This window comes from Nomascus leucogenys, chromosome 8 (assembly GCF_006542625.1).
Source record: "Nomascus leucogenys isolate Asia chromosome 8, Asia_NLE_v1, whole genome shotgun sequence".
Lineage (NCBI taxonomy): Eukaryota > Metazoa > Chordata > Mammalia > Primates > Hylobatidae > Nomascus > Nomascus leucogenys.
The window spans coordinates 43,167,510-43,194,698 of NC_044388.1; the positions used below are offsets into that span (position 1 = coordinate 43,167,510).

The 27,189-nt window shown below is 38.4% G+C and overlaps 1 protein-coding gene across 6 annotated transcripts in view; it reads right to left on the reverse strand.

Annotated features, from left to right (window-relative positions):
• Positions 1-27,189, reverse strand: part of NSD3 (nuclear receptor binding SET domain protein 3) — a 113,977-nt gene that overhangs the window by 46,470 nt on the left and 40,318 nt on the right. For 5 of the 6 annotated variants that reach the window (XM_030817119.1, XM_030817118.1, XM_030817116.1 and 2 more), the window contains exons 3-10: positions 22,423-22,494; positions 21,299-21,461; positions 15,753-15,907; positions 13,700-14,215; positions 11,099-11,225; positions 5,415-5,515; positions 3,236-3,281; positions 252-382 (exon numbers count right to left, since the gene is read on the reverse strand). In XM_030817119.1, coding sequence (XP_030672979.1) covers positions 252-382; positions 3,236-3,281; positions 5,415-5,515; positions 11,099-11,225; positions 13,700-14,215; positions 15,753-15,907; positions 21,299-21,461; positions 22,423-22,494 — 1,311 coding nt within the window. Of the gene's footprint in view, positions 1-251; positions 383-1,137; positions 2,377-3,235; positions 3,282-5,414; positions 5,516-11,098; positions 11,226-13,699; positions 14,216-15,752; positions 15,908-21,298; positions 21,462-22,422; positions 22,495-27,189 lie in introns of those variants that run through there. The other variant, XM_030817120.1, reaches the window with a different exon arrangement.

The window sequence follows — 27,189 nt, forward strand, 5'->3', positions numbered from 1 at the left end:
TTTTTCCTTCCTTTCTTTCCAAAATCCACAGATATCATAGGTCTGCTGTTTTGGGAAAAACTGTAGTTAAAATTACAAACAAACTATAGTTTTGTTATATAACATGAGAGCAAAAGAATTAAGACGCTCAAAATAAACAAAGTGATTTTTTTCTATGAGTATTTTTAAAATGTCCCGATTTCCCCAAATAAATAAGGCAAAAGCATTATGTTCAGAAAGAACACTTTGTCCAGACCCTTGCACATATTTACCTGCAGGTCACTCAGTCCTCTAGAATCGGAGTCAGATGTGTCTCTGTACGCTGAACTAGTCATTTCTACATCAGTTGAGGCGCGACTCCTTTTCTTTAGAGGTTTACAGGAATCTGAAATCTCGCTGGCACCTTAATACAACACACTGAAATTAATCCTAAAATAGTACTTAAGGTTTGTTTTAATTTTTGTGTGTGTGGGAGAATATTTTCTTTTCTCAAACTCATCTTTAGTGTGGAAAAAGCATAGCTCTCTTTGTAACACTGAAGTAATGAGTCAAAACTTCAGAACTTCTGACCTTCCTGGTAGTGATTGATTTAATTTACAACCGCTCTATCAAAACATTTAATTCAGTTCTCCTCTCTAAAGCTATTTTCAGTCAACAGAGCCCACGTTCCAACCTAAAAATCAATTCTATCAAAATTGCAGGATAGCTGATGGATTTGGAGCAATTCAAAGAACCATTCAATTTGGAGGGGGAAGACATAAAACCCAACACACTGTGTAGCTTACAAATATGGTTGCAGAGACATCTCCATCTTGTTTTTATTAGGGATGTGACAAATCTTTGATTTGTATTCGATTCGTACACGGATAGTGCCATTTTCCCCCGAATTTTGCAATTCAGTTGATTATTGCCCCCCAATAAAATTTGGATGTTCGTAATTGTTCATCTGAGACTTCCTTGGTGAAGTGGCATTTATTGTGACCATTAACAAGCGCTGCAGCACATCTACATATGTCATGCCATTTAGGAGGCACATTGCTGAGGGTTGTAAATGGACAATCAGTGTTCAAGTGCAGCCAAATCACGTAGAGCTGGATGGGAAGGCCTCTATGTGGAATTTGTGCGGGAAGAAATAAATAGGAAAAAAAAGGCAGAGAATAGTGTGGAATTTTTTTTTTAAAACTGTGTGTAATACAAATCCAGCCAAAACAATAGTGCAAAAAGTTACAAAGCAACAATCTCTTGGGCTAATGCAGTATAGGCTATACAGAAACAGCCACGATGAAATGTGCAGATCAGGCACGGTGAATACCAAGGAACCAAGGAGACGGTTAATATTTCAACCCACAGTTTGTGTTTTGGATTTTTTTTCCCCCAAAATTTCCATACAACAAACAGACATCTAGATCAGCCCAGCAAGCTATGGTGGAAGTGTGCAGTCCAGAAGAGCCCATGGAGAAACAAGTCTCCTGAGGCCATGAAGATCCGCAACAGGCTGAATGAGAGTAGCACTTGGAACATAGCCACGTTCTGTGGTGGAGGAGGTGGGCCTCGTTAGACTGCTCAGATTACTGGAACCTCGTTATCACATCCCATTCTACAAGTTTTTCACTGAATGTTTCCTGACATCTATAAATGAGGGTGCCTGCCCATGTTAATGCTGATTAAAAAACACAAGTACACAAATCTATCTCCTTCATTGCTGGTGTATGGACCCAGAACACCATCACAAAATATTTCCTTGGCCTAAAAGATCACTGGATTAACAAGGAGTTTTAACAGAGGAACAGGAGTGCTGTACTGAGAGGCTTTCGAAGGGAAACACAGGTACCGCCATTTCCGATGAGTTTCTGAAAATGCTAGAAAAATGACAGACTGCCAAAGACAGCTGTCATGCTGTTCTCCATGATAACGGCACTAATATTAAAAAAAAAATAAGAACTTTTAATGATTGTAATGTATACAGTTTGGGCTGTTTGGCAAAACCCTGCAGATGTGCATTAATGATGCTTTATTTAAAAACAAAAAAAAACAGTCCATGTTGAAATTGATCAGTGTAAGTTAAATGGTGGTTTTTAGGCTGGACCCATGATTTAAGCTGTACCCATCCAGCTCAAACCAAAAAAAAAAAATCATTTGACTGTTAAAGCAATTGTTCAGAGTCTTGAAGAAGAAACCAGGCAGGAAAATGCCAATAATGATGATTGGCGAAATCAAAATCGAAACAAAGAAACTGTTTATCGAGCCGCCGACAAAGAAATCTTGCATGGAGACTACAAGTCTGGAGTTTCTGGGATGAAATTGTACAGGAATCTCAGTCCACAGTTTCCTCAATCGCTGCGGAGACGGAGCTGTCACTGAATCTGACAGAGCCCTGCACTCCCCGGTCCGCCGACCCTGTGGAATGGTGGAAACACAACGCAATCAGGCCTCCTAATCTCGCAGCGATCGCGATGTCTTTTCTTGGAGCTCCGCCAAGCAGTGTTCCCTCCGAGAGGCTGTTCAGTTCTGCTGAGGATCTCCACGGAGACCATCGCTGCAGACTTCTCCCCGAGAATGCAGAGAGGCTGTTGTTTTATTTTATTTTTAAATAATGCAATTTGCCCAGAGTAAACTACAGGTATTAAATACAGTCTGATCTCACCAAAAACGCACGAATCATGCTATGGAGTTTGTACTGTAGTCAAATTGCACACAGAAAATACAGATATAAGTTTAAGCTTTCTTAAACTTTGTGCATATCTCAAATAGATTCGCATAAGGTCATCTAATAGTGGCCATAAATGCTATGAATCATTTTAATTTACAAAAAGATTTTACAGCACTGTAAAAATAAATGTGGCAAGATTTTTTCAATCAGCTTGTCTTGTCTGATTTGTCATAGTCCATGTTTGACAAACATGAATAGCTACTATTCGGTATTCAGTCGAATACCAAAAAAAGTGGATTCGTCACATCCCTAGTTTATAAGCCAGTGAAACCCCAGAATCTTATGGAGAAAAGTTGGAAACAGTATCAAGTCTACCTGGTGTTCTCCAATTTACCAAAACAAGTAAGACTTTTCACGTGGAGGTACAGAATAAGATCAACTCTAAAAGTCACACACACACACAAACACTGGGGAATACTGCAATTTCACACTGAAGAGCAACAACAATGATTTACAGAGACAGACAAAAATACATGAAGTACAAATAATTCTTAAAAATTGGTTTTAATCAAGGAAATGCAAAGCAACATTATAATACTAACTCACCTTTCTGTAATCCAGTCTTCACTGTAGCCTGAGGAACTGTTTCAACCTGTTTGGACAGAAAAATACAGCATTAACAAATAATTTTTTTCCCTTTTAATTATTAATAGAGGGAAAAGATACTTTCATCAATCTAAGTAATGATGAGTGATTAATGTATCTCAAATCTGAACTCAGTCCCATCTTCTGGGTAAAGTTCTCTGTCTCAAGATCAGGGAGGGTTTAAATCCTAGCTGCCTGTGCTGAATATTAAGTGACAACACACAGCCACATGCTCTCTAGCAAAGACTTTTCCCACCATTCCCTTGGTATATGAAGAGAACAAGAATACTTTCCTCAGTGTCTGGAAGGCCGGAGAGGCGTTGTTTCTGCAACCGGCCCCAATGTTGCTAAAAACCCCTCCCGCCCCAAAGACGTTAGGATAAATTTTTACTTACTATGATACTCAGGTTAATGTAACTCACGCCACTTTAAGACCCTTCCGCGCCTGCACTCACAGCTAAGTTGCTGGGAATCAGGACCCTCTCTGTAGAGAGTGCTACAGGGCTCCATACAGCTGGAAGCTCAATACTTTTGCTGCTAGTACAAACTTAAGAAAATAAGTTTGTGATATTGCAAAAGCACTTTCTTGAGTGTCTTATGAACAGTGTCTTGATCCTACATTAGGAGAGCGAGATCAGAAGTTATTCTGCCAATGTATATGTAAAACACGTGGTAATTTGAGGATTGAACCATTGGAATTAGAAAAAGAAGGCTGTTTGGAGGAGTTCCTGTTTAAGCTATAAATTGAATTTCATGTTTCTTTAAGATGTGGTGAAATATGAATGTTGAAACACATTTTATAAATATTTAAGGATTGTTCTAAGCTTTTTAAAAAATTTTTTATTTTTTTTACAACAGGTAAAAAAACATACAACAGAAATGCTTTTATAAGATACAATTAGTAATACAAATATAAAATCTTCTAAACAATCACTGGTATTGTTCTACTACTAACTATAACACAGTGGCATCAACAATTTGTCCCATTTTTTGTACTCATTCTGCTTATTAGTTTTAAACTGACTGGTCACAGACTGAATTTGGGAACCAGCTGGCAAAATCACAACTTCATTTTGGTAATGAATACTATAGATTTTCAAGAGCTTAGAAAGATTTTTTGGAATATAATTTCCTAAGTATGAAATATGAAAGTTAATATGGTAAATGAATGACAAATTAGTATACTATTTAAATTTTAGTGAAATATTCTGGAAAAACTGTTTCACTTGCTTGGTGATACCACAGAGCACCCACAAAGTTAGCTTTTAAATTTGGAAGTTTAAAATCATGAAGGAAATACTTTAAATAGAAAAGCTCACATTCTTCCATATTAAATGGCTTTAAAAATATAAAACTTATTGGAACTAATTCTATTCAGAATTTGTTTTGTTTACTAGCAGGTGTTTAGGCTGTAAGAATGGAAATTCTTTCACTAAAAAAATTAAGAAAAAATCTGATTGTGAGTTTAATTTAAAGAAGAATGGCTTCTAAAATTTTATTTGAAAAGGTGATTTAAATGTATCTTACTACATTGATTACACTGGTTTAATACACTTCAGTCAAAATGCAGCCCCCCCACACACCTTTTTTTACCTAAGTATTATTTATCTGACAACCTGATATCAGGCGAATATTCCACCGGGAAAATAACATTCCAAAAAATCTGCGATATTAACAGAAAAAACAGATCATCTATGAATATCTGCTTCTTAAATATAAGAATATAAATTAAATTGATTTGTTTAAAAAATAAAAAACAATACATACCAGCAGCTTAAACCAAAAATCAAAATTAAAAAAAAAAATAAAGGAACTCAATGATGGTTCCAAATAAAAATCATAAAAACATGAAATCATTTTGCTGATAACAGAAACTTCCAAATAAATGTGAAGGATTTTTTAAGTCTTGCACCACTGGCTTCCCATCTCCTGAAGCCTGTTTTCTGTGAAAATGCTTGAAGCAGAATCACAGGGATGGCTGTATTAAAACTGAGCACTGGAACCCACCAGGACAGAGGCGTAAGATAGTCCAGAAAGGAAACTCAGTGTGGGGGAAAGTTTCTCTTTCTTTTAAGACAGGAATGTAAGCCACAACATTTACAAATACAATGTTTTAACTCTCTACAGGTAGGAAGCCAACCTGCTCCTTTTTGATCTTCTTCTTTGGCACAACCTCAGTGGATTTCTCTGATTCAGAACGAGTTCTAATTGATCTTCTCTGTTGCTTCTTTTCTACTGAGCCTAAGAAATGATTTAAACACACAAACAAAAACTCACTTAAGGATACCTAGACATCTATGTAATTAAGATATGACCAAATTCCTTGCTTTTCTTACCCAGTACTTTTGGAATCTTAATTAAAATCATTAAAAGCTGCTAAATATTCAGGAGCATATAAATTATTTAACAGATCAAATTGTAAAGGCTGATGAGCTGAGACTGGGAATCACAAAGGGTCCTAAATTATACAAATAAAAGGGGATTGGTTTTTTAAAAATTAAAAAGTCAAACTAAAACAGCAGAGACATAGTTTTAAAGGCACATAAACATCTTTAGGTAAATATAATTAGGGAATGAAGGGACTGAAGGATGCATAAAAATAACTTTATTACCCACCTGATGTTAGAAATTATTGGTTCAAAATTCAATCAGTGCTACACATTCTGCATTTTAACAAATGAGTTTAATTAATTCTATACATAAAATGGTTAACAGTGCTTTTTGCACTTATATAAGTTTTGCTATTGTTATTAATAACAAAAGCAGGAAAAGCAGGGAAGGCAAAAAATGTGACCAAAACCTAATAATCATTAATTTGACTATCAAGGGATCTGTTATACTTTGGAAATAATTAGTCGTGGAAAACTAGTTGAAACAAATTATCAAGCTTTTTCATGTTAAATGGTAAAACAAACTATTAAGATTTTTAAAGAGTACAATTCTTTAAAAGCAAATTGAAGAAAACTCACATGGACCCCATTTTTGGAAAGGATAAAACTGAAATTGAAGAACACAACTTGAAAGAACACTGTCAGGAATGATTTCATTCTGTGAGCCTGAGGAAGAATGACACCTGCAGTGCAGCTGTTATCCATGTTTTCAGTGCCTGGACCACCTACATATTCCTTCCTAAATCATAATCACCTCTGGCTTGCCATAGGAAGAAGCCACTAAGACCTATAAAATCAGATAGAAGCTCTATCTATAAAGCCTTTCATATAACTTTTATATTTTCTGGTTTCATTGCTCTTGGCTATGTATAAATGACTTCCCTCACTTTAGTTCAAAGCCAAAATGAAGGATCCCACTACTTTGTTTTGTTTTTGGGAAGGAGTGGGTAGTTTGATAATAATATATTGTTTTTGGAGCTGTGGTTAATCGATTTATAGTCATCACAAATAAAGGTGTTGGCTCCTTTCTTTACTCTCACTCTTCTCCTTACACTGATGAAAATGTTTACTAAGACAACAGATATGCTACCCTCCCAGACCAACCTGAGGATCCCAGAGATCCATACTTTAGTATTAAAGTGTCAATATTCAAGTACTACTAGGGAGGGCAAAAATGAAAATGGAATTGCTTCAAAACAAACAAAAAAATATTTACTTGTGTTGAGGGTAATATACCACACCATGAAGAGCAGATGAGATTTGATTTACTGTCTTACAGAGGATAAAGCAACATGATTTCTTAAAATTATTCTGAAAGTTACCCAAAGAACATATACATTTAAAACCATTGAAGAGTATTATGTTCATGTTCTAAGAAAGAGGAGGTGAGCATTTCTGAGTTTGGAAAATAGCTTTGAAATCTAGTGTGAATACAAGTACAGTTCTTCAAACGACAAAAATGTGACAGTGCCAAACATTTTATATATCCCTGAAATTTACTAAGAAAAGGCTCAATAATTTCCTTAAGCAGTTAACACCAGCTGAGATGATGCAATTGGTTTCTGAAGGGTGAACAAGTCTCTATTTTGACTTTTCAACTACTGAAGTCATTTTCACAAAAAGCAAAACGGTCACTTAAAAAGACAAGGTATGCTTATCAACCACAGCTGTTAACCAAACTTCAACCAAGCTCAAAGCTTTAGAGCACCAGTCCCTAAATTAAGTTTTCTTTTCCTTTCTTTTCTGTTCTGTTCTGTTCTTTTCTTTTTTGAGACGGAGTCTCTCCCTGTCACCCAGGCTGGCGTGCAATGGCGCGATCTTGGCTCACTGCAACCTCCGCCTCCAGGGTTCAAGCGATTCTCCTGCCTCAGCCTCCTGAGTAGCTGGGATTACAGGCACGTGCCACCATGCCCAGCTAAGTTTTTTTTCTTGTACCTTTGTAGAGACAGGGTTTCACCATGTTGGCCAGGCTGGTCTCAAACTCCTGACCTTGTGATCTGCCTGCCTTGGCCTCCCAAACTGCTGGGATTACAGGTGTGAGCCACCATGCCCGGCCCTAAATTAGGTTTTCAATCTTAATTTACAACCTAAATTCTATGTTCCTGCTTAAGCAAAAAACAGCACTGCCTTTTTCCAGAGATAAAGAAGTATAACCTTCCACTTAAAAAAGAAAAAAAGGAAATATTCACAGCAGAAATTAAATCTTACAATGAAAATACTATATAAAAAGAAAATGCTCAGGCTGGGCACAGCGACTCATGCCTGTAATCCCAGCACTTCAGGAGGGCAAGACAGGAGGATCGTTTGAACCCAGGAGTTCGAGACCAGCCTGGGGAACAAGGTGAGACCCCCATCTCTACAAAAAATAAAAATAAAATAAATTAGCCAAGCATGGTGGCAGGCACTGGTAGTCTCAGCTACTCTAGGAGGCTGAGGTAGGAGGATCTCTGGAGTCCAGAAGTTTAAGGTTACAGTGAGCTATGATCACACCACTGCACTTCAACTTGGGTGCAAGACCCTGTCTCAAAAAAAAAAAAAAAAAAAAGTTCAGTAACTTTGAGAGGAAGAAGAAAAACAAGCTCCATCCAAAATAAAAGCATAATATTTGCGTTAAGATCAGTCCAATATAGGAAGAATTTACTTTCTCCTTAGGAAACTGCTGATTTCAAATAAAGATCCTCCTAGGTATCCCATTTAAATTCAGACAAATTACTAATCATTTAATGTAAAGAGGTAACAAAACTGACATAACTAATTATGGAAAGTGGAGGCCAAAAGATTCTTTTAATATTCAAAGAAGGGAACATTCTCAATTATGGCTAATGTGAAATCTTCTAAGTCCATCTATTCATTCCTTTGACATTGTAAGTTCATCTTTTTATAAAGTATTTTGAAATGATACAAGTTGCAAATGTAGTACTGGACTTTGCTATTCACTCCCTCCTTTCTTTAACTCAACTTTCCTTCCCAATTCCATATTGAAAAAGGCTGTTTAAAATGCCCCATCTAACATGTGCCCCATCTCCACTGGCATTACTTCTCCCTGTCCTGCAGCTCCCATTATTTTCTTTTTAAGAAAGCTAGCCCAAGTACTTTTGTGAACAGTGATTGTTTTTACTTTGCTGTTATAATAATTAGAATCTTATTTAAATTTCCCTTACAAAAATATTTACACTTTATGCCACTCAGGTTTGCCTGAGTTACTACTGATTCAAGATTACCACTTCAGGTCTTAAGACTTTGATCCATCCAGAAAATTACTTGGTCACTGTGATATTGTGATATGATAAGAAACATATATTTGATCTCTGCCCCTGGTTCCTGGCACAGAGCTCCTACTTGGAATTTCCTGCATAATATAAGTGTTTTCTGCTCTAAAGAGGCAACTCTTGGTGGATTCCTAGTTGGGGGCTGGTCACTAGAAAAACCAAGCTATGATTAGATGCTTTAAGCTCCACCCCCCCCCATCTTCCGAGAAGGGGAGTGGGGCTGAAGACTGAGTTAATAATTGGTCATGCCTACATGATAAAGCCTCCATAAAAATCCCTGAGCTACAGGGTTTGGAGAAATTCCAGGTTGCTGAACACACGAAGGTGCCTGTAGGGTGGCATGGCCAGAGAGGGCATGGAAGCTTTACAGCCCTTTCCATATACCTTGCCTTGTGCATCTCTTCCATCTGGCTGTTCATCTGTATCCTTTGCCATATCCTTTATCATGAACCAGTAAATGTAAAGAAAGGGCTTGTCTGAGTTCTATGAGCTGCTCTAGCAAATGACTAAACCCAAGGAGGGGGTCATGAGAACCTCCAATTTATAGCTGGTCAGTCAGAAGTTCTGAAGCCCCAGACTTGCAACTGACATCTGAAGTGGGGGCAGTCTCATAGGGTTGAGCCCTTCACCTGAGGGATTGGACACTAACACCAGGGAGATAGTGTGAGAATCAAATTGAATCATAGGACACCCAGCTGGTCAGTGTGGGAAAACAAACAAACAAACCCATATATGGGTCTATAAGTATGTTCAGAAAATAGTTTATTTTTTTTTTCTACTATAGTCCTTCTTAGATTCAAAACAAATTTTTAAAGAACAAAATGAAACAAACTCTTTTCTCCTAAACTAAGATTCCAGATGAACAAGCTAGTTAATACTTAACTCTTTTCTTGATGGCTATATGAAGCAAGCAGTATTACAGAAATACTACTGATATAATACTGTTACATAAACCAAACCCACCAGACATTCAATTAAAACTCTAAAATCCTTAGTAAGTTAGTATCAAAAAAATTATGTTGGCTGGGTGCGATGGCTCACGCCTATAATCCCAGCACATTGGGAGGCCGAGGCAGATAGATCGCTTGAATCCAGGGGTTCGAGACCAGCCTGGGCAACATGGCAAAAAATACAAAAACTTAGCCAGGTATCATGGTACACACCTGTGGTCCCAGCTACCTAGGAGGCTGAGGTGAGAGGATCACCTGAGCCTGGGAGGTCGAGGCTGCAGTGAGCCATGATCGTACCATTGTACTCCACTCTGCATGACAGAGTGAGACCCTGTCTCAAAAGAAAAAGGCCAGACGTGGTGGCTCACGCCTATAATCCCAGCACTTTGGGAGGCTGAGGCAGGCAGATCAGGTCAGGAGTTGGAGACTAGCCTGGCCAACATGGTGAAACTTCGTCTCTACTAAAAATAAAAAAAGTAGCTGGGTGTGTTGGCATGCCCCTGTAATCCCAGCTACTCAGGAGGCTGAGGCAGGAGATTCGCTTGAACCTGGGAGATGGAGGTTGCAGTGAACCGAGATTGAGCCACTGCACTCCAGCCTGGGTGGCAGAGTGAGACCCTGTCTCAAAAAAAAAAAAAAAGGTTAAACATTCCAAAGGCACAATCTTACTGAATGCAGTCACTTCTCCTTTAAGCAAGAAAAACATGGCTTGATTTTCAATTCATGGTGTCTGCTAATCAGAAAACAGGTTACATTAGGACAATTAGGCTCTAGGCCCCTCAGTTACTAGTATCTAGCACACCTAGGAATAATGACAAGAGCTTTGGCATCAGCCAGTTTGTTTCCAACAGGGGTAAAGGGGGAAATGGTATGTGTGTGCTAATAGAGTGGGAAAAGTAAAGCTGTTATTATGCAAAGAGAGATAATCGATGATGTATTTACTCAGATACATATAGATTTTTATAGCTATATACTTTTAATTATAGAACCCTATCATTTTAATTCTTGTACAAAAAATAACTTGCTATGAATAAAGTTCTCTAGCCCCTACCTAACCCACTTTCCTATTAAAATAACTGCTTTTATAATTTGATTTTTAAATATAATTTACTTTTGATAACTAAGAGTTTCTTAGAAACACAGCTACCACATTATAGCAGAACACAACAAGGATTTCTCAAAATGGACCTATATATACTCTTCACTCATACCAACCTGTAGAACCAGATGTTGCTTCAGGAGATGACACACTCTGCGTTGGCTTTTCATTTCTCTGGTTTGGTGCAGAAATTATAAGCCTGTCTTGCCCCCTGACACTTATTTCTGTTTTGTTACCAATTCCCTTTAAAATAAGGCAAAAGAAAAAAACAACAAAACAGGTGATTACCAGGCAAGTGGCATCATGGGCTTATAAAGATGGCTTAAAATGATCATAATTTGCTTAAGTTTTATATGGTCTTTGATTGCAATTAATCTTAGCCTTTATCAGAACAATTTGATTAAGTGATCAAGATACTTTTTTTTTAATTAAAAACAATTTTTTTTTTTTTTTTTTTGAGAAGAAGTCTCCCTCTGTCGCCCAGGCTGGAGTGCATGGTGTGATCTTGGCTCACTGCAACCTCCACCACCTGGGTTCAAGTGATTCTCCTGCCTCAGCCTCCCTGAATACCTGGGAATACAGATGCGTGCCACCATGCCCTGCTAATTTTTTTTTGTATTTTTAGTAGAGATGAGGTTTCACCATGTTGGCCAGGCTGGTCTCGAACTCTTGACCTCAGGTGATCTACCCACCTTGGCCTCCCAAAGTGCTGGGATTACAGGCGTGAGCCACCGCACCTGGCCAAAAAAAATTTTTTTTAAGATGGAATCTGGCTCTGTCACCCGGGCTGGAGTGCAGTGGCGTGATCTTGGCTCACTGCAACCTCTGCCTCCCAGGTTCAAGTAATTCTCCTGCCTCAGCCTCCCGAGTAGCTGGGGCTACAGGCGTGTGCCACCATGAGGTAGAGTATTTGTCTAAGTCTAGGTGATAAATGTCACTAAAAAATACACCTGTATCACTCAATTTTCTATAAAAACAAAATATTTTCTGGTCTTTATACATATCACAGTGAGAACTCTAGTCATTTTCATTTGGTAAAGTGCTCTATTACACAGAAAAAAATGCCAGTATGTCTTAAGAGACAAGAATATCCCTAGATACAGAAATATGTCACTCATGGTGACCAAAATGTGACCCAATAAGTAATCTGAAGCAGAAAGAAGGCAGGTATAATTAACTTAGGTCTCCTTTTAGGTATTTTTAATGCAACGGAATAGAAGGAAAGAAGTGATTTATAAACATATATGTATTTTTTTGGCCAGGCACCGTGGCTCCTGCCTGTAATCTCAACACTTTGGGAGACTGAGGCAGGAGAACAGCTAGAGGCCAGGAGTTCAAGACCAGCCTGGGCACCATAGTGACACCCTGTCTCTACAAAAAATTTTTAAAAGGTCCAGCACAGTGGCTCATGACTGTAATCTCAGTGCTTTGGAAGGCCAAGGCAGAAGATCCCTTGGGGCTGCAGTGAGCTATGATTGAACACTGCACTCCAGCCTGGGCCACAGAGTAAGACCTCATCTCTTAAAAAGGAAAAAAATAAATATAAATACATACATGCATGTATTTTTAGAGACTTCATTTTGAAAAGATCAGTTTTATCTTGAATTTCCTTTAAATAGCATTCTTTGGGGTGGTAGTGACAAAGTTTGACTTGTGCATTCAGAAGCAGTAAAACTAGCTCCAAGAATAAAGCCAATTTGTACTCAAAAAAGATGCAACATACTCATTTGCTATTTGAAAGATGAAAAATATTCATTTGCTATCAAGAGAACCAAGTGGGGACTGCAGTTCAAGTTTTTGCAGGTAGCTTGGCCTTAACTGAAGTCAGCTGAACCTATGGGCAGACCAGGTTAAAAGAGCACCCTTGACATTTCTCTAGGAAGATGTATTACTAATTAAGCATACCTGTGTTTAACTAATTAATCTGCATATGACTATATTAGGAAAAAAATAAGCATAGAATTCTTTAATACACATGAATGAAATGCAACTAAATCAAAATCACAAACTCAACACAGTGGGATGGGATGGGATGGTAGTGAAGAGGTACATGGAATAAATACCTACCAATATTATGGAAGAGTTTTAAAGTCTTCAAGCTAAAGTATAAGTGCCCTAAATGGAGGCCCAGGACAAACTGATGAAGGCACACAGTTTGTAGAGGCTGTTTTTACCCCATTACCCAAGTTATTGCCACAACTAATTGTTAGAGAACAAATACAGTTCTGGGATTCTCTGAAAGGCAGTTAGATATCCCAAGCCAATAAGAATCTAACAAAATTGCTGGTGGAACCAAACAGGTCAGCAGATACAATTATTACAGTGGTTTTTATAACAATGGTTAATTCATATAATTGACAAAAATGATTTTAATAAGAAGTACACTTTGCAACTAAGAAAAGCTAACTACACAAACTAGAAACAGGCAAAGTGCCCGGTTTTTTTTCCACGACTTTAGGGAGCTAAGCTCAATTTTGGCTGCACAGCTCAAGACTAATCTACTACAGATGGGAAAATCACAAAAGAAGGGGGAAAAAAAGAAGAAAAACATAGCCTTTTTGCCTATCTTTTTTGCCCACAGAATACAATGACTGTATGTTTCAAATTCAGTGGGTAGAAAGGGTATTTAAATTATGCCAAGGTCATTGTTTTAAATGCCAAGGTTGACCACTTTTAAAATACCATCCCCCAAAAAACTCCACGAAAAAAGGAGGTACCTTTGTTGAATAAACAAATTGATCGATAAATTTCCCATCCCCTGTAGCATTCTGAAGAGCAAACACTTGTTCAATTTTCACAACTGGAGACATGTTACACTTCTGCAAATCCAGGCTCCCTTTGTGCATCGTAATGGAAGCTGGTAAGGATTTCCTTGCTGCCGCAGTTTTCCAGGCTATTTTAACAGGAGGTGGCTCTTCCTCTTCCGCACTTGTGTGCCGCCTCTGGCTATGTCTCCGAATTTCAGTACTTGAGAGTGAGGAGGCCACCTCCCCTGCATTGGTCTGTTCTGGCTGAGTATTCAGCACAGATCTTGGTCGTCGGGTTTTTTTAACTTCGGTTTTGGAGGCAACATTCCTTTTTGCTTGGGATAAAGCCTCTTCAGGCTGTTTATCAATATAGATAAAAGTATACTGTTCTATTCTTTCTTCTCGAGTCATTTTCAATGCTTTCTCTGCATGGGCAATGCCAATATCCCACTGAGCACGTTCTCTCTGAGGTCGGGGTTTCCGAATCTTTAAAAAAGATAGAGATTATCAGACATGCTTTACTCTAACAGGTACCTTAAAATTGATATGTATTTCCCATGTGATCCTGTTATCTTTTCAGGTCTACATAAATATCTTCAGGTTCTTTGGTCAAACAAGTGGAATGTTCTATCTCCATAATTCTGATAAATAGATATTCGATAACATGAGGATCTACTCTCTTTTATATCCTTCCTTTGCTGATCACTCTGCTGGACAAGGTCCCCAAGAGGGAGACATCCTTCTCCTCTCATATACATAAAAAGCTAGTGATAATGAGGGAAAAGAGAACAATGATTACAGAAATGGTTATTTTCAGCGGATAATAAAACACTAACATTAAAAATGATACCCTGAAACTCCCAATTCTCTCCCATATCTAGGGGAGAGGGCAAGTCAGGGGTGCTACAGAGATCACAACAAAGCTACTGGCAGAGTTTGAACCACAATGCATGCAGGGACAGAATGAAGTGAAAGGACAGAGCCTCAAGGAACAAATGAAAGTTAACAAGACAAAGGAGAACAGGCATGGATGAGAAAAAAGGTAGACCTGAATTATAGTTTCCATAGGTCTCTAGGTCCAGAGTTGATCAGAAGACTTTGGATTGGCAAGAGGGGTAAAAATACTTTGAATAAAGATGTGTGAGATGGCCAGAGCAATTAGGAATTATCCAGGTGGCTAGACTGATGTAGCCAGAAATTAGTTAATAAAACTATGAGATAGTATATGTCAAATACTGATATATAAATCTGTAAAATATAAGTCTCATAAAATTAATCAAAATTCTCTGTGATAAAATTTAGTTTTTCAAGTGTAAAAAATGACAAATTTCTGAATCATGAGACCCACACTAAAATTAGTTGAGTTTAAAATCTTAACCAGATTACCAAGAGTTCATGTCAAAATTCTAAAATATCCACCACCACATCAAATGTATTTCCTGATTCCATCACTTGTGTGATCTCGGTTGAACCACTTACATAAGCTTTCTGTGCCTCAGTTTCTTCACCTGTAAAAAGGGGAATAATAGTATCTACCTCATATAGATTGTTATGAATAATAAGTGAGTTAATATATGTAAAATGCTTAAAAGCATACCTGTTTCACAATAGGCACTCACTAAATATTTTTAAAACTTTACTTTCATAAAACCATTTTGTTAAATAAGAATGAAAAGAAAGTATGGAAACGTGCTGAAATAGAAAAAAGAGTAAAAATCCCTGGCAAAATCCACATTTCACTAGCATCTGGTACACTTATGCACATTAATGAAACTCACAATAGAATCCAATATTAAGCAGGTAGCTAAAGTTCTTAATAGTACTATACGTCGTTTATATGACATATAAAACTCATTGGTGTACTTACAAACTTACTAGTCATTTACCATTATGATTAAAACAGCTGAAAGGGGTTTAAAAAAAGGATTCTAGTAATTATCTGAATTCAAGTATGAAAAATTCTTCTAAATTATTAAGTTCTTTAAAAACCATACTAGGTAAATAATATTAACATGTTAGTTACCTTTTGTTTCTCAGAGTGATTGCTGGCTTGTTTGGTTGCCTCAGCCAGTAATTCTTCATACTGTTTATGACCTTTATACTCCCGTACCCGTTTTTCATGAACCCACGCCCTCTCTGGCTGGTTGCTAAAAAACTGGACATGATATTCTCGGGCACCTGTAAGTAAAAATTCTTATTAACCATTTCAGAACATAAGCATTCACATCTACTTTGCCAAAAATGGGAATCTAACCCAGGTTCCTCAGTATTACTCCCACTAAAACTTGTATGTTTGGATTGTCCAAAGATATGTTCCAATACCCACCAGTTATAGAACTAATAGCTACTGTAAAAATCACCACAAATAATTGATTGCACCACTGCACTCCAGCCTGGGTGACAGAGCAAGACTCTGTCTCAAAACAAAACAAAACAAAACAAAACAACATTCTTCTCATTAACTTTTTAACAAAATAGTCATTTTTCATAAAAATATAATTAATGATAGCATGTAAGGGGTTCTTGTTGTTAGAGACATGGTCTCACTCTATGGCCCAGGCCAGACTGCAGTGGCATGATCCTAGCTCACTGCAGCATCAAACTCCTGGGCTCAGGCAATCCTGTGCCTTAGCCTATTGAGCAGGTAAGACTACAGGCATATGCCACCATGCTCAGTTAATTAATAAATTTTTTTGTTGCTTTTTTTTTGTAGAGATGGGAGTCTTACTATGTTGCTCAGGCTGGTCTCAAACGCTTGGCCTGAAGTAATCCTCCTGCCTCAGCCTCCCAAAGTGCTGAGATTACAGGCATGAGCCACTGGCCCCAGCCTATGATAGGTTCTTATTTTTAAATAAATTAATAAATATTTTGAAATTTTCTCAGCTTTAATTTCTTTTTTTCTTTAAACTGAGATGGGGTCTTGCTATGTTGCCCAGGCTGGTCTTGAACTCCTAGGCTCAAGCAATCCTCTCTCCTCAGCCTCCCAAAGTGTTAGAATTACAGGCGTGAGCCACTGAGCCTGCATCTCAGCTTTAATTTCTAAATTTAAATAACATTAGATATAACCCACGTAAACAAAAGCCTTTTTGAGTCCTCAAGTTTTAGGAGTAAAAGGGGTCCTGGGACCACAACATCTGAGAACTGCTGATTAAGGGCAATGCTACTCTGAAATTGGTTTGACAAACAAGCCAGTCTGTGACAAAGTAAGTAAAGTTGAGTAGGCATTGAGAAACTCCGACAGCAATTTGACATTGTTATGATATCTAGACACATGATCAAGAATCTTGCACTAGGTGTTTTTTCAGGGGAAGGGCATTCTTTTTTTTTAAATAATTAAGTTTGGTTGTATTTTACAGAGGTATTAGTCCATAGTAGACTAGACATTTGAAAAAAGTAAAAAAAAAAACTGATCTTTTGCCAAAAACAGTCTGAAAAATACTGTTCTAGAGAAAAAGTATTAGATCAACGGAGAAATGCAGGAACTGATCTTTTCAGACAACCCAAAGTAATTAGGAAGAAAAGGGCAACAGTAGACTCAGACTTCCATATCATCTCATCTGAGAATAAAGACCCAAGCACAAATCTAATTATAATTAGTCAAAGAAGATTTATCTGAAATCCAAATGGTCTTTGGGGGGGAAAATAGAAACATAACCTAAACTAATAAGTGAATTTCAAGGACAGGGTAGTGGGTACAGGTATTCAGATTAAAAAAAAACATAGTACATAACGTTTCCAAACATCAGAGTTATTTCTTCAGATATAAACAGATAATTCCAAAGGACTTAACATAAAAGCTGAAATTTATAGATAACACAATTTCATTTTAATCTGTATTTTCAACTTCTTCCCCCATTAAATCATTTACTAGAGAGGAAACAAGACAAACATTTTGCCTATTTGTTAGCACTTTGTTTCCTGATACCTGGAAAACTATGAAATAAGACTGAAATAAGAAGCTACAGACCTGAAAAGTCAAGAAACAAGCACAGCTGTCTCTGACTGAAGAGCTAAATTTTTAATGAGTCCTAAATAATAAAATACAACTTAAAATAGAATTGTGATCCAAACATCTTTCAACATGCTCTTACAAATAATTATTACATCTTTATGTGTGAAAAACTGTTAAATACATTTTCCAATGCTAAGAATCTAATAAAAATACTGACTAATAACAATATGGAAACCAGTGATTACTATATATGATTAAGATAAATTTTACAAAGTTGCTTAGGTAGAAAGCAACACAGGAGATTCACTCATTTCTCTGGGTATCTCCCATGTATACATGCAGTATATGTGCTATTAAAAAAATAATGATCAGCATAAAATGCTTAATAGGCATCATTTGTGGAACATAATTAACAAAATTTTTAGGCTGTGTTTTTTGGTTTTCAGAAAAACTGTCAGAAAACTACTGCATTTAAAACTGTACTATATAGCCATAAATGGCATATTATTTGGCAATAAAAAGGAATAAAGCACTGATACCATGCTAAAACATGGATGAATCTCAAAAACATTATGGTAAGTGAATAGGTGAGTCTACAGAGACAGAAAGTAGTTACTGGCTGCTTAGCGGGTAGAAATGAGGGTGACTGCTAATGGATACAGGATTTTTTGGGGTTGCTGAACATGTTCTAAAATAGATTGTGGTGATGGTTGCACAATTCTGTGAATGTACAGATTTTTAAATCAATGAATTGTACATTTTAAAAGGGTGAATTGGCCAGGAGCAGTGGCTCACACCTTTAATCCCAGCACTTTGGGAGGCCGAGGCGGGCAGATCACAAGGTCAGGAGTTTGAGACCAGCCTGGCCAACATAGTGAAACGCCGTCTCTACTAAAAATACAAAAAAAAAAAAAAAAAAATTAGTCGGCTTGGTGGTGGGTGCCTGTAATCTCAGCTACTCAGGAGGCTGAGGCTGGAGAATCGCTTGAACCTGGGAGGCGGAGGTTGCAGTGAGCTGAGATTGTGCTACTGCACTACAGCCTGGGCAACAACAGCCTGGGCAACAATCCATCTCAAAAACAAACAAACAGAAAAAACAGGTGAATTTTATGATATGAGAATTATATTTCAATAAAGTTTTTAAAACTACTATAGAAAAATAGAACAATTTAAATTTTTATTAAAATATATACGTTAAAATATATGCATTTCTTAACCTAAAATTTCAGACTTCTGGTAGTAATATAAACAAAATCGGTTTTTCCAGCACTAAAGTAGGAAGCTGCCTAGGGGGTACCAGGCTAGATTTTTTTTTTTGAGACCAAATCTCACTCTGTCACCCAGACTGGAGTGAAGTGGTGGATCTCGGCTCACTGCAACCGCAACCTCCACCTCCCGGGTTCAAGTGATTCTCTTGTCTCAGTCACCTGAGTGAGACCTTAGAGGCATGCGCCACAACACCTGGCTAATTTTTGTATTTTCAGTAGATATGGGGTTTCACCATATTGGCCAGGCTGGTCTTGAACTCCTAACCTCAGGTGATCCACCCACCTTGGCCTCCCAAAAAGTGCTGGGATTACAGGCATGAGGCACCTTGCCCAGCCAATATTAGGTTAATTAATAAAACTAAATGTAAATACTTCCTTTGAAATACAGATGAGACATAAATTGTGCTTTCATTTGTATCTCGAAAAAAGCTGAAATCTGCAGGTTTTCATAAAGTAATTGAATATGAAACTCTTTATACAATCTCAACAGTATGCTTTCCTCAGGGGAGAGAAGTGAAGATCCAGAGTTCTGACATGATGTAACTTCTTAGAGAGTTCTGGAGGCCCAGATGTGGACATGAATTGTTTTATTTAAGAAAGCATGGTCTTCTTGGAAAATCGTTGTCTTTTCTTTTCCCACTCATATAACCATAGATTATTAGAGGGGTAGGGTACTTCAGAGACGACTAGTCCAATATACTTCTTATATAAATGAAGGAACTATAATAAGACTGCCTCTTCCAACCTCTGTAAATGATGACTGGGTGAATTTAACTGCTTTCCCTGTAATATAAGGCAGTGTTTAGGAGGAGAGGTTATGAAATTAAGATTTCTTTGAGATTCTGTTTACCTATTTAAAATATGGGATAATAATAGTACCTACTTCATTGTGTTGCTGCTATGAAGATTGTATAAGAAAATATGTAAGAGAACTACTGAACACAGGACCTTGCACTAAAGCAGACACCCAACAATGTTGGTTTTTCACTTCTGCCTCACTGACACATCCCCTCTCCTAACCTTTAATCGCAGGTCACATTGACAAGACGAAAAATGGTCGAGCCAGATGGCCTTCTATACTGGGAGAGATTCTTGGTTATGCAGCACAAGAATCACAGATATGGCTAATCCTATCACAAATGTGCCTTGCCAGACATAAACAGATACTTTTTCTCCTCAGAAGAGTGAACGAGGACCAAGACAGATGGTTTAAAGTAAAAGAAAAAGAAACAGGTACAAACTTGTCACAGACAATGAGGAACTCTACACATGACAAGAGTCAATTCACAAAGTTAACACCCAGAAGTAAGTTCCAAGCTCAAACCTTTCTTTGGCTACTAAGCAAGTTCATTTCAAATGCTAGAATCTCAGCAGTCTACTCCACATAATTCTTTGGTCAAATCCCAGAAAAAGAGTAGAGAAAAGTTAGAATTGTCTTTCTTAATTTTATTAACATTCCTAAGGTAGGATTCTATATTATATAGCTACCTTCAGGCTACATGTCATATCAAATTTACAAGGATGCCCCAGTAAATTTACAGATTCAAGAATGGAGTGTAGAGGGAAAAAAAAAGCATCCTGCAAAATTTGCCAGGATGAAAAGTACTTTGTCTGGGTAAAAAATTACTATCCATAGCAGTCAACGATGAAATAAAAATGTTCAAAGAAGGCTTGGCCCAAATGCTTATTAAGCTCATATAAAACATCTGATCACTTGTCCATATGCTTTCTTTAGGAAATATGAGGTCATATTGTCAGTCAGATTAAGGTCTTTAAAAAAAGCAAGTGTAAGCAAATTATTAGCAAATGTAGGGTGTCATAAGGAAAACAAGGACTGCATTAGCCATAGAAGCACTCTGCAATTTAAAATGACTATCAGTATTTCACTGGTTTTAAAAACCTGATACAGAGGCTGGATGCAGTGGCTCAGGCCTGTAATCCTACCACTTTGGGAGGCCGAGGCAGGTGCATCCCCTGAGTTCAAGAGTTCAAGACCATCCTGGCTAACATGGTGAAACCTCATCTGTATTAAAAATGCAAAAACTAACCAGGAATGGTGGCGGATGCCTGTAATCCCACCTACTCCAGAGGCCGAGGCAGGAGAATCACTTGAACCCAGGAGGCGGAGGTTGCAGCGAGCTGAGATTGCGCCATTGCACTCCAGCCTGGGCAACAGAGCAAAAACTCCGTCTCAAAAAAAAAAAAAAAAAATCCACAAAACGGATACAGATATGCACATTTTTGTATCAGATTATATATTACGTGTGTATTCTTATATTCACATACAACATTTAAAAGTCACTTTTATTTCCAACCTTTTACTTAGTATCTGTTTATGCCTTTTCTTACCTCTTGTGTTAATTTTGGTATGAACCTCAAGCTGGGGATCACTTGAAACCATACAAGGCCACCAAGGATAGGTTCCCACCTTGGACCACACAAGATCGCCAACCTGAAACTTAACACCAGTGGACACTTCTGTTGTTGGAACAGAAGATAGTATTGGCTGAACCTACAGGAAAGGGTCAAAAAGCTTCATCAGAAATTCAAAAAAAGAAACTATGTATAAAGTACATTAAAAATGCTAACAATGTAATTTTATCTTCAGTTATACTTTGATACAGGAAAGGGTCAAAAAACATCAGAAATTCAGAAAAAGAAACTAGGTATAAAGTACATTAAAAATACTAACAATGTAATTTTATCTTCAATTATACTTTGATACAAGAAAGGGTCAAAAAACATCAGAAATTCAAAAAAAAAGAAACTATGTATAAAGTACATTAAAAGTGCTAACAATGTAAATTTATCTTCAATTATACTTCTCTCTGATGCCTCCGATCTAAAACTAACAAAAGGGAAGGAGGAAAAATATTAATAAGCCCCACCCCAAATACTGAAGATAGGATTGATGGTTTCTGTTGCCAAATTATTAACAAGGCATGTTAAGAATACACATGATCGGCCAGGCGCGGTGGCTCACGCCTGTAATCCCAGCACTTTGGCAGGGTGAGGTGGGCAGATCACGAGGTCAGGAGATCGAGACCAGCCTGGTCAACACAGTGAAACCCCATCTCTACTAAAAATACAAAAATTAGCTGGGCATGGTGGCACGTGCCTGTCATCCCAGCTATTCAGGAAGCTGAGGCAGGACAATCGCTTGAACCCGGGAGGCAGAGGTTGCAGTGAGTCGAGATCGCGCCACTGCACTCCAGCCTGGGCAACAGAGCGAGACTCCGTCTCAAAAAAAAAAACACCACATGATTAATTGAAAAAAAAAAACAGGTCATAGTTTTGAAAAGGAAAATAATTCACTGAAAATATCCACCTATCAAGCCAGCTCCAAGATTTATTTCAATATAATTTCTGAAATTAAGAAGCATAGTACCAATACAATTGTGTTGCAGTTCAATCACTGTGTTTCACCACCTTCCACTATATTTGGTTAGACAGTATTCAGTAAAACAACTTACTGGGGCTTCCTCTTTTAGTACTGGTTCTTCCCTTGGTTTTTCTGATACAGTGTCAACCCTCTCATTTGGTCTCTAGGTGAAAAGGTATAGGTAAGTAGAATAAAATGTCATTAAATAAACAAACAAAAAATAGTGACATACATAAAAAGAATCAAAGAAAACTAAATAAAGAGAATAAAGGGTATTTATTAACTGAACAATGTAAGGAGTAAGAATACAACTTATTCAGTACCTAATGCTGTCTCAACATTCATTTTCTACCCCGTATCATAGCTTTTATCGCCTTTTTCTTATTTTGTTACTTTTAAAACTTAATTTCTAGGCTGGGTGTGGTAGCTCATGCCTGTAATCCCAGCACTTTGGGAGGCTAAGGCAGGTGGATCACAAGGTCAGGAGTTCAAGACCATCCTGGCCAGCATGGTGAAACCCCGTCTCTACTAAAAATTAAAAAAATAGCCGGGCACGGTGGCACACGCCTGTAGTCCCAGCTACTTGGGAGGCTGAGGCCGGAGAATCACTTGAACCCAGTGGGCGGGGGTTGCAGTGAGCCGAGATTGTGCCACTGCATTCCAGCCTGGGCGACAGAGTGAGACTCTGTCTCAAAAAAAAAAAAAAACAAAAAACAAAAAAAAAAAAACTTAATTTCTAAATAAACTGGTAATTTTCTTTTTAATGCTCAGATTCTAAAAAACAAAACGGGCACTCTAAGATTACTAGTAAGATGTAACTTGAAACTCTTCTGGATAGCAATTTGGTTGTATATATGAAAAGCATTAAATTTTCAGACTCTCTGACCTTGCAAATCTACTTCTAAGAATGTATATTTGAAAAGCACTGAGAGATGTAAAAAATATGGATAAGTATGAAGACATCATACCACTGCTACTTACAAGAGCTAAGTATTAGACATAATCTAGATGGGCTGGGCATGGCGGCTCACGCCTGTGATCCTAGCACTTTGGGAGGCTGAGGCAGGCGGATCACGAGATCAAGAAATTGAGACCATCCTGGCCAACATGGTGAAACCCTGTCTCTACTAAAAACACTAAAAATTAGCTGGGTGTGGTGGTGTGCACCTGCAGTCTCAGCTACTCGGGAGGCTGGGGCAGGAGGATCGCTTGAACCTGGGAGGCGGGGGTTGCAGTGAGCCAAGATCATGCCACTGCACTCCAGCCTGGTGACAGAGCAAGACTCTGTCTCAAAAAAAAAGAAGTTTCTAAAACCCTTTAGGGAGGCAATTTGCAAGTAGCTATCAAAATTCAAGATATGTATACTCTTCAATCTAGCAATCACATTGTAGAAATTTATTCTACAGAAATATGCAAAACAAGAAAATCTAAGCAGAGGAATGGTAACTACAGTATTATTTCATGTCAGTAATCTGCATGTCTACCAATATCTTCCAACTTTTTATTTAAAAATATGTAATATATACATGCCTTGAAAATATTTGGTACAATGTAAACAAAACTGATACCAGTAATTATCTTTTGGGAATGACATGAAGGAAATGGTGAAGGAAGATCTTCTATACCTTTTTATTATTTGTCTTTTCTATAAAAACAAAAAACCAAATTACTTCTACAATTGAAAAGATTTTTAAAATATGTTACTTGTTAGAGAACAGAATTTAATTTAGATGGCTTAAAAAGAGGGTATAGCCATTAAAGTAGGTCTTAACTCCACTAAAAGAATATGATTAATTCTAAAAGCTACTTAAAATTCTCATTCTATTATTTCAAAACATTTAAAGACGCTGTTATGAAAACAAAATTTTATTAAATTAAAAAAAGTATAAAAAGGTTTTTGTTTTTTTGAGACAAAGTCTTGCTCTGCTGTTGCCTAGGCTGGAGTGTGGTGGCGCGATCTCGGCTCATTGCAACCTCTGCCTCCCAGGTTCAAGTGGTTCTCCTCCTTCAGCCTCCTGAGAAGCTGGGAATATAGGCCCGCACCACCACACCCAGCTAATTTTTGTATTTTTAGTAGAGACGAGGTTTCGCCATGTTGGCCAGGCTGGTCTTGAACTCTTAACCTCAGGTGATCCACTTGCCTTGGCCTCCCAAAGTGCTGGGATTACAGGTGTGAGCCACTGCACCTGGCCTAAAAAGGTTTTTAAGTTTTAGGAAAATGATATGTTCTATAAGCCAGACTAATGTCCCCAAACCCAAGTATCAATCATTCACTTCACAGTGCCTAGGACATTCCAGGCCCAGTTCTAGAAGCTATATAGGCTATATATAATAGTGAAACAAACAGATGTGATTCCTGACCACAAGGAGTTTACAGTTGGGCAGGAGAGACTGACATTAAAAAACAGAAACACAAACATCCAGTTAAAAAGTAAGTGCTATGGCTCAGCATGGTGTGGCTCACACCTGTCAGTACTTTGGGAGGCCAAGGTGGAAGGATCTCTTGAGGCCAAGAGTTCAAGACCAGCCGGGGCAACACAGTGAGACCCAGTACCTAAAAACAACAAATGCCTGTAGTCCCAACTACTCTGAGGGGCTGAGGCAGGAGAATCGCTTATGCCCCAGAGTTCAAGGCTTCAATGGGCTATGATTGCACTCCAGCCTGGGTGATGGAGTGAAACCCCGTCTCTTAAAACAACAACAACAAACAAAAAAAGTGCTAGGAAGAGAAAGATAAATAATAGTGTGTAAGTGTATATGTATTTTCAGATACGAAGGTCAGGAAAAGCCTCTCTAAGAAAATAAATTACAATCTGCCAGGCACGGTGGCTCACACCTGTAATCCCAGCACTTTGGGAGGCCAAGGCAGGGAAATCACATGGTCAGGAGTTCGAGACCAGCCTTGCCAAGATGGTGAAACCCCGTCTCTACTAAAAATAGAAAAATTAGCCAGGCACGGTTAATTTTTTTTTTTTTTTTTTTGAGTCAGAGTCTCTGTCACCCAGGCTGGAGTACAGTGGCACGATCTCGGCTCACTGCAACCTCTTGCCTCCCGGGTTGCAAGACTAGTGTAATCCCAACTACTCGGGAGGCTGAGGCAGAAGAATTGCTTGAACCTGGGAGGCAGAGGTTGCACTAAGCTGAGATTGCGCCACTGGAGTGTAACCTGGGTGACAGAGTGAGACTCCGTCTCAAAAAAAAAAAAAAAAAAAAAAGAAAAGAAATTACAATCTAAGAATCAAAGGATGAAGAATTAGCTTAGTAAACATGGAGCAAAGAACATTCCAGGAGGAAGGAGTAGCATGTGTGAGATACCTGAGGTTAAAAACAGTACCAGCTGTGCACAGTGGCTCACACCTATAACCCTAGCACTTTGAGAGGTTGGGGCAGGTGGATCACTTGAGCCTAGGAACTCAAGAACAGCTTGGGCAACATGGCGAGACCCCATCTCTACAAAAAAAGAGCCAGGCATAGTGATGTGTACCTACATACTCCCAGCTACTCGGGAGGCTAAGGTGGGAGGACTGCTTGAGCCCAGGAGTTTGAGGCTGTGTTAGCTATGATCATGTCACTGCACTCCAGCCTAGGTGACAGAGTGAGATTCTGTCTCCAAAAAAAAAAGGGACTTCCTTCCAAACCTTATAATTCAAATGTCTTATCTTTTTTTTTTTTTTTTTTTGAGACGGAGTCTCGCTCTTTCACCCAGGCTGGAGTGCAGTGGCGCGATCTCGGCTCACTGCAGGCTCCCCCACCCGGGGTTCACGCCATTCTCCTGCCTCAGCCTCCCGCGTAGCTGGGACTACAGGCGCCCGCCACCTCGCCCGGCTAGTTTTTTGTATTTTTAGTAGAGACGGGGTTTCACCGTGTTAGCCAGGATGGTCTCGATCTCCTGACCTCGTGATCCACCCGCCTCGGCCTCCCAAAGTGCTGGGATTACAGGCGTGAGCCACCGCGCCCGGCCTATCTTTTTTAATTTTTTGATTTGTTCCAGATTATTGGTGTTTCCTTCAGGCTGGTTTGAATGAAACACCATCAAAATCACTTTCAAAGAATTAAAGTTTTTTACACAGCCATTTTAAAAGAAAGAAGTGGCTAGGGAGTGAAGGATGCCCAAGAGGATTTATTCTAAGCTTTCAAGACTATATCTTACTTATGAGAAGAAAAAGAACTCAAGTAAGGATGCTGCAATAATAGAGAGGGAGTATCTATTGTAAAATGTGCGTGAGCAAAACAGATGTACCTGGTAGGCATTTAGAGACAGAGACAAGTTTAAGACATTAAAATTAAGTAGGGACAGAGATACCCTCTTTGGGTACTAATTCCATTGCTTTGTCAGGAAGAGAAAACATCAGAGAAAAAGATGACAGTGAGTTAGCTCTCCTTAATGTTCAATGCATCTTAATTTTAAATTATGATTTTGTGGGTATATACCACTTTTTTACATTTTTAATTGACTCCACATAAGAACACCTAAAAATTATGTTGAGTGGCTAAAATAAATTACATTATCCTAAATATTCCTTTACAAATTTTAGCCTAGTACTTTTTTTTTTTTTTTTTTTGAGACAGAGGCTTGCTCTGTTGCCAGGCTGGGGTGCAGTGGCATGATCTCAGCTCACTACAACCTCCGCCTCCCAGGTTCAAGTGATTCTCCTGCCTCAGCCTCCCAAGTAGCTGAGATTACAGGCACATGCCACCACGCCCGGTTGTATTTTTAGTAGAGATGGGGTTTCACCATGTTGGCCAGGAGGTCTCGATCTCTTGACCTTGTGATCCACCTGCCTCGGCCTCCCAAAGTGCTGGGATTACAGCCGTGAGCCGCCGTGAGCCACCGCGCCCAGCCTTCAGCCTGTTACTT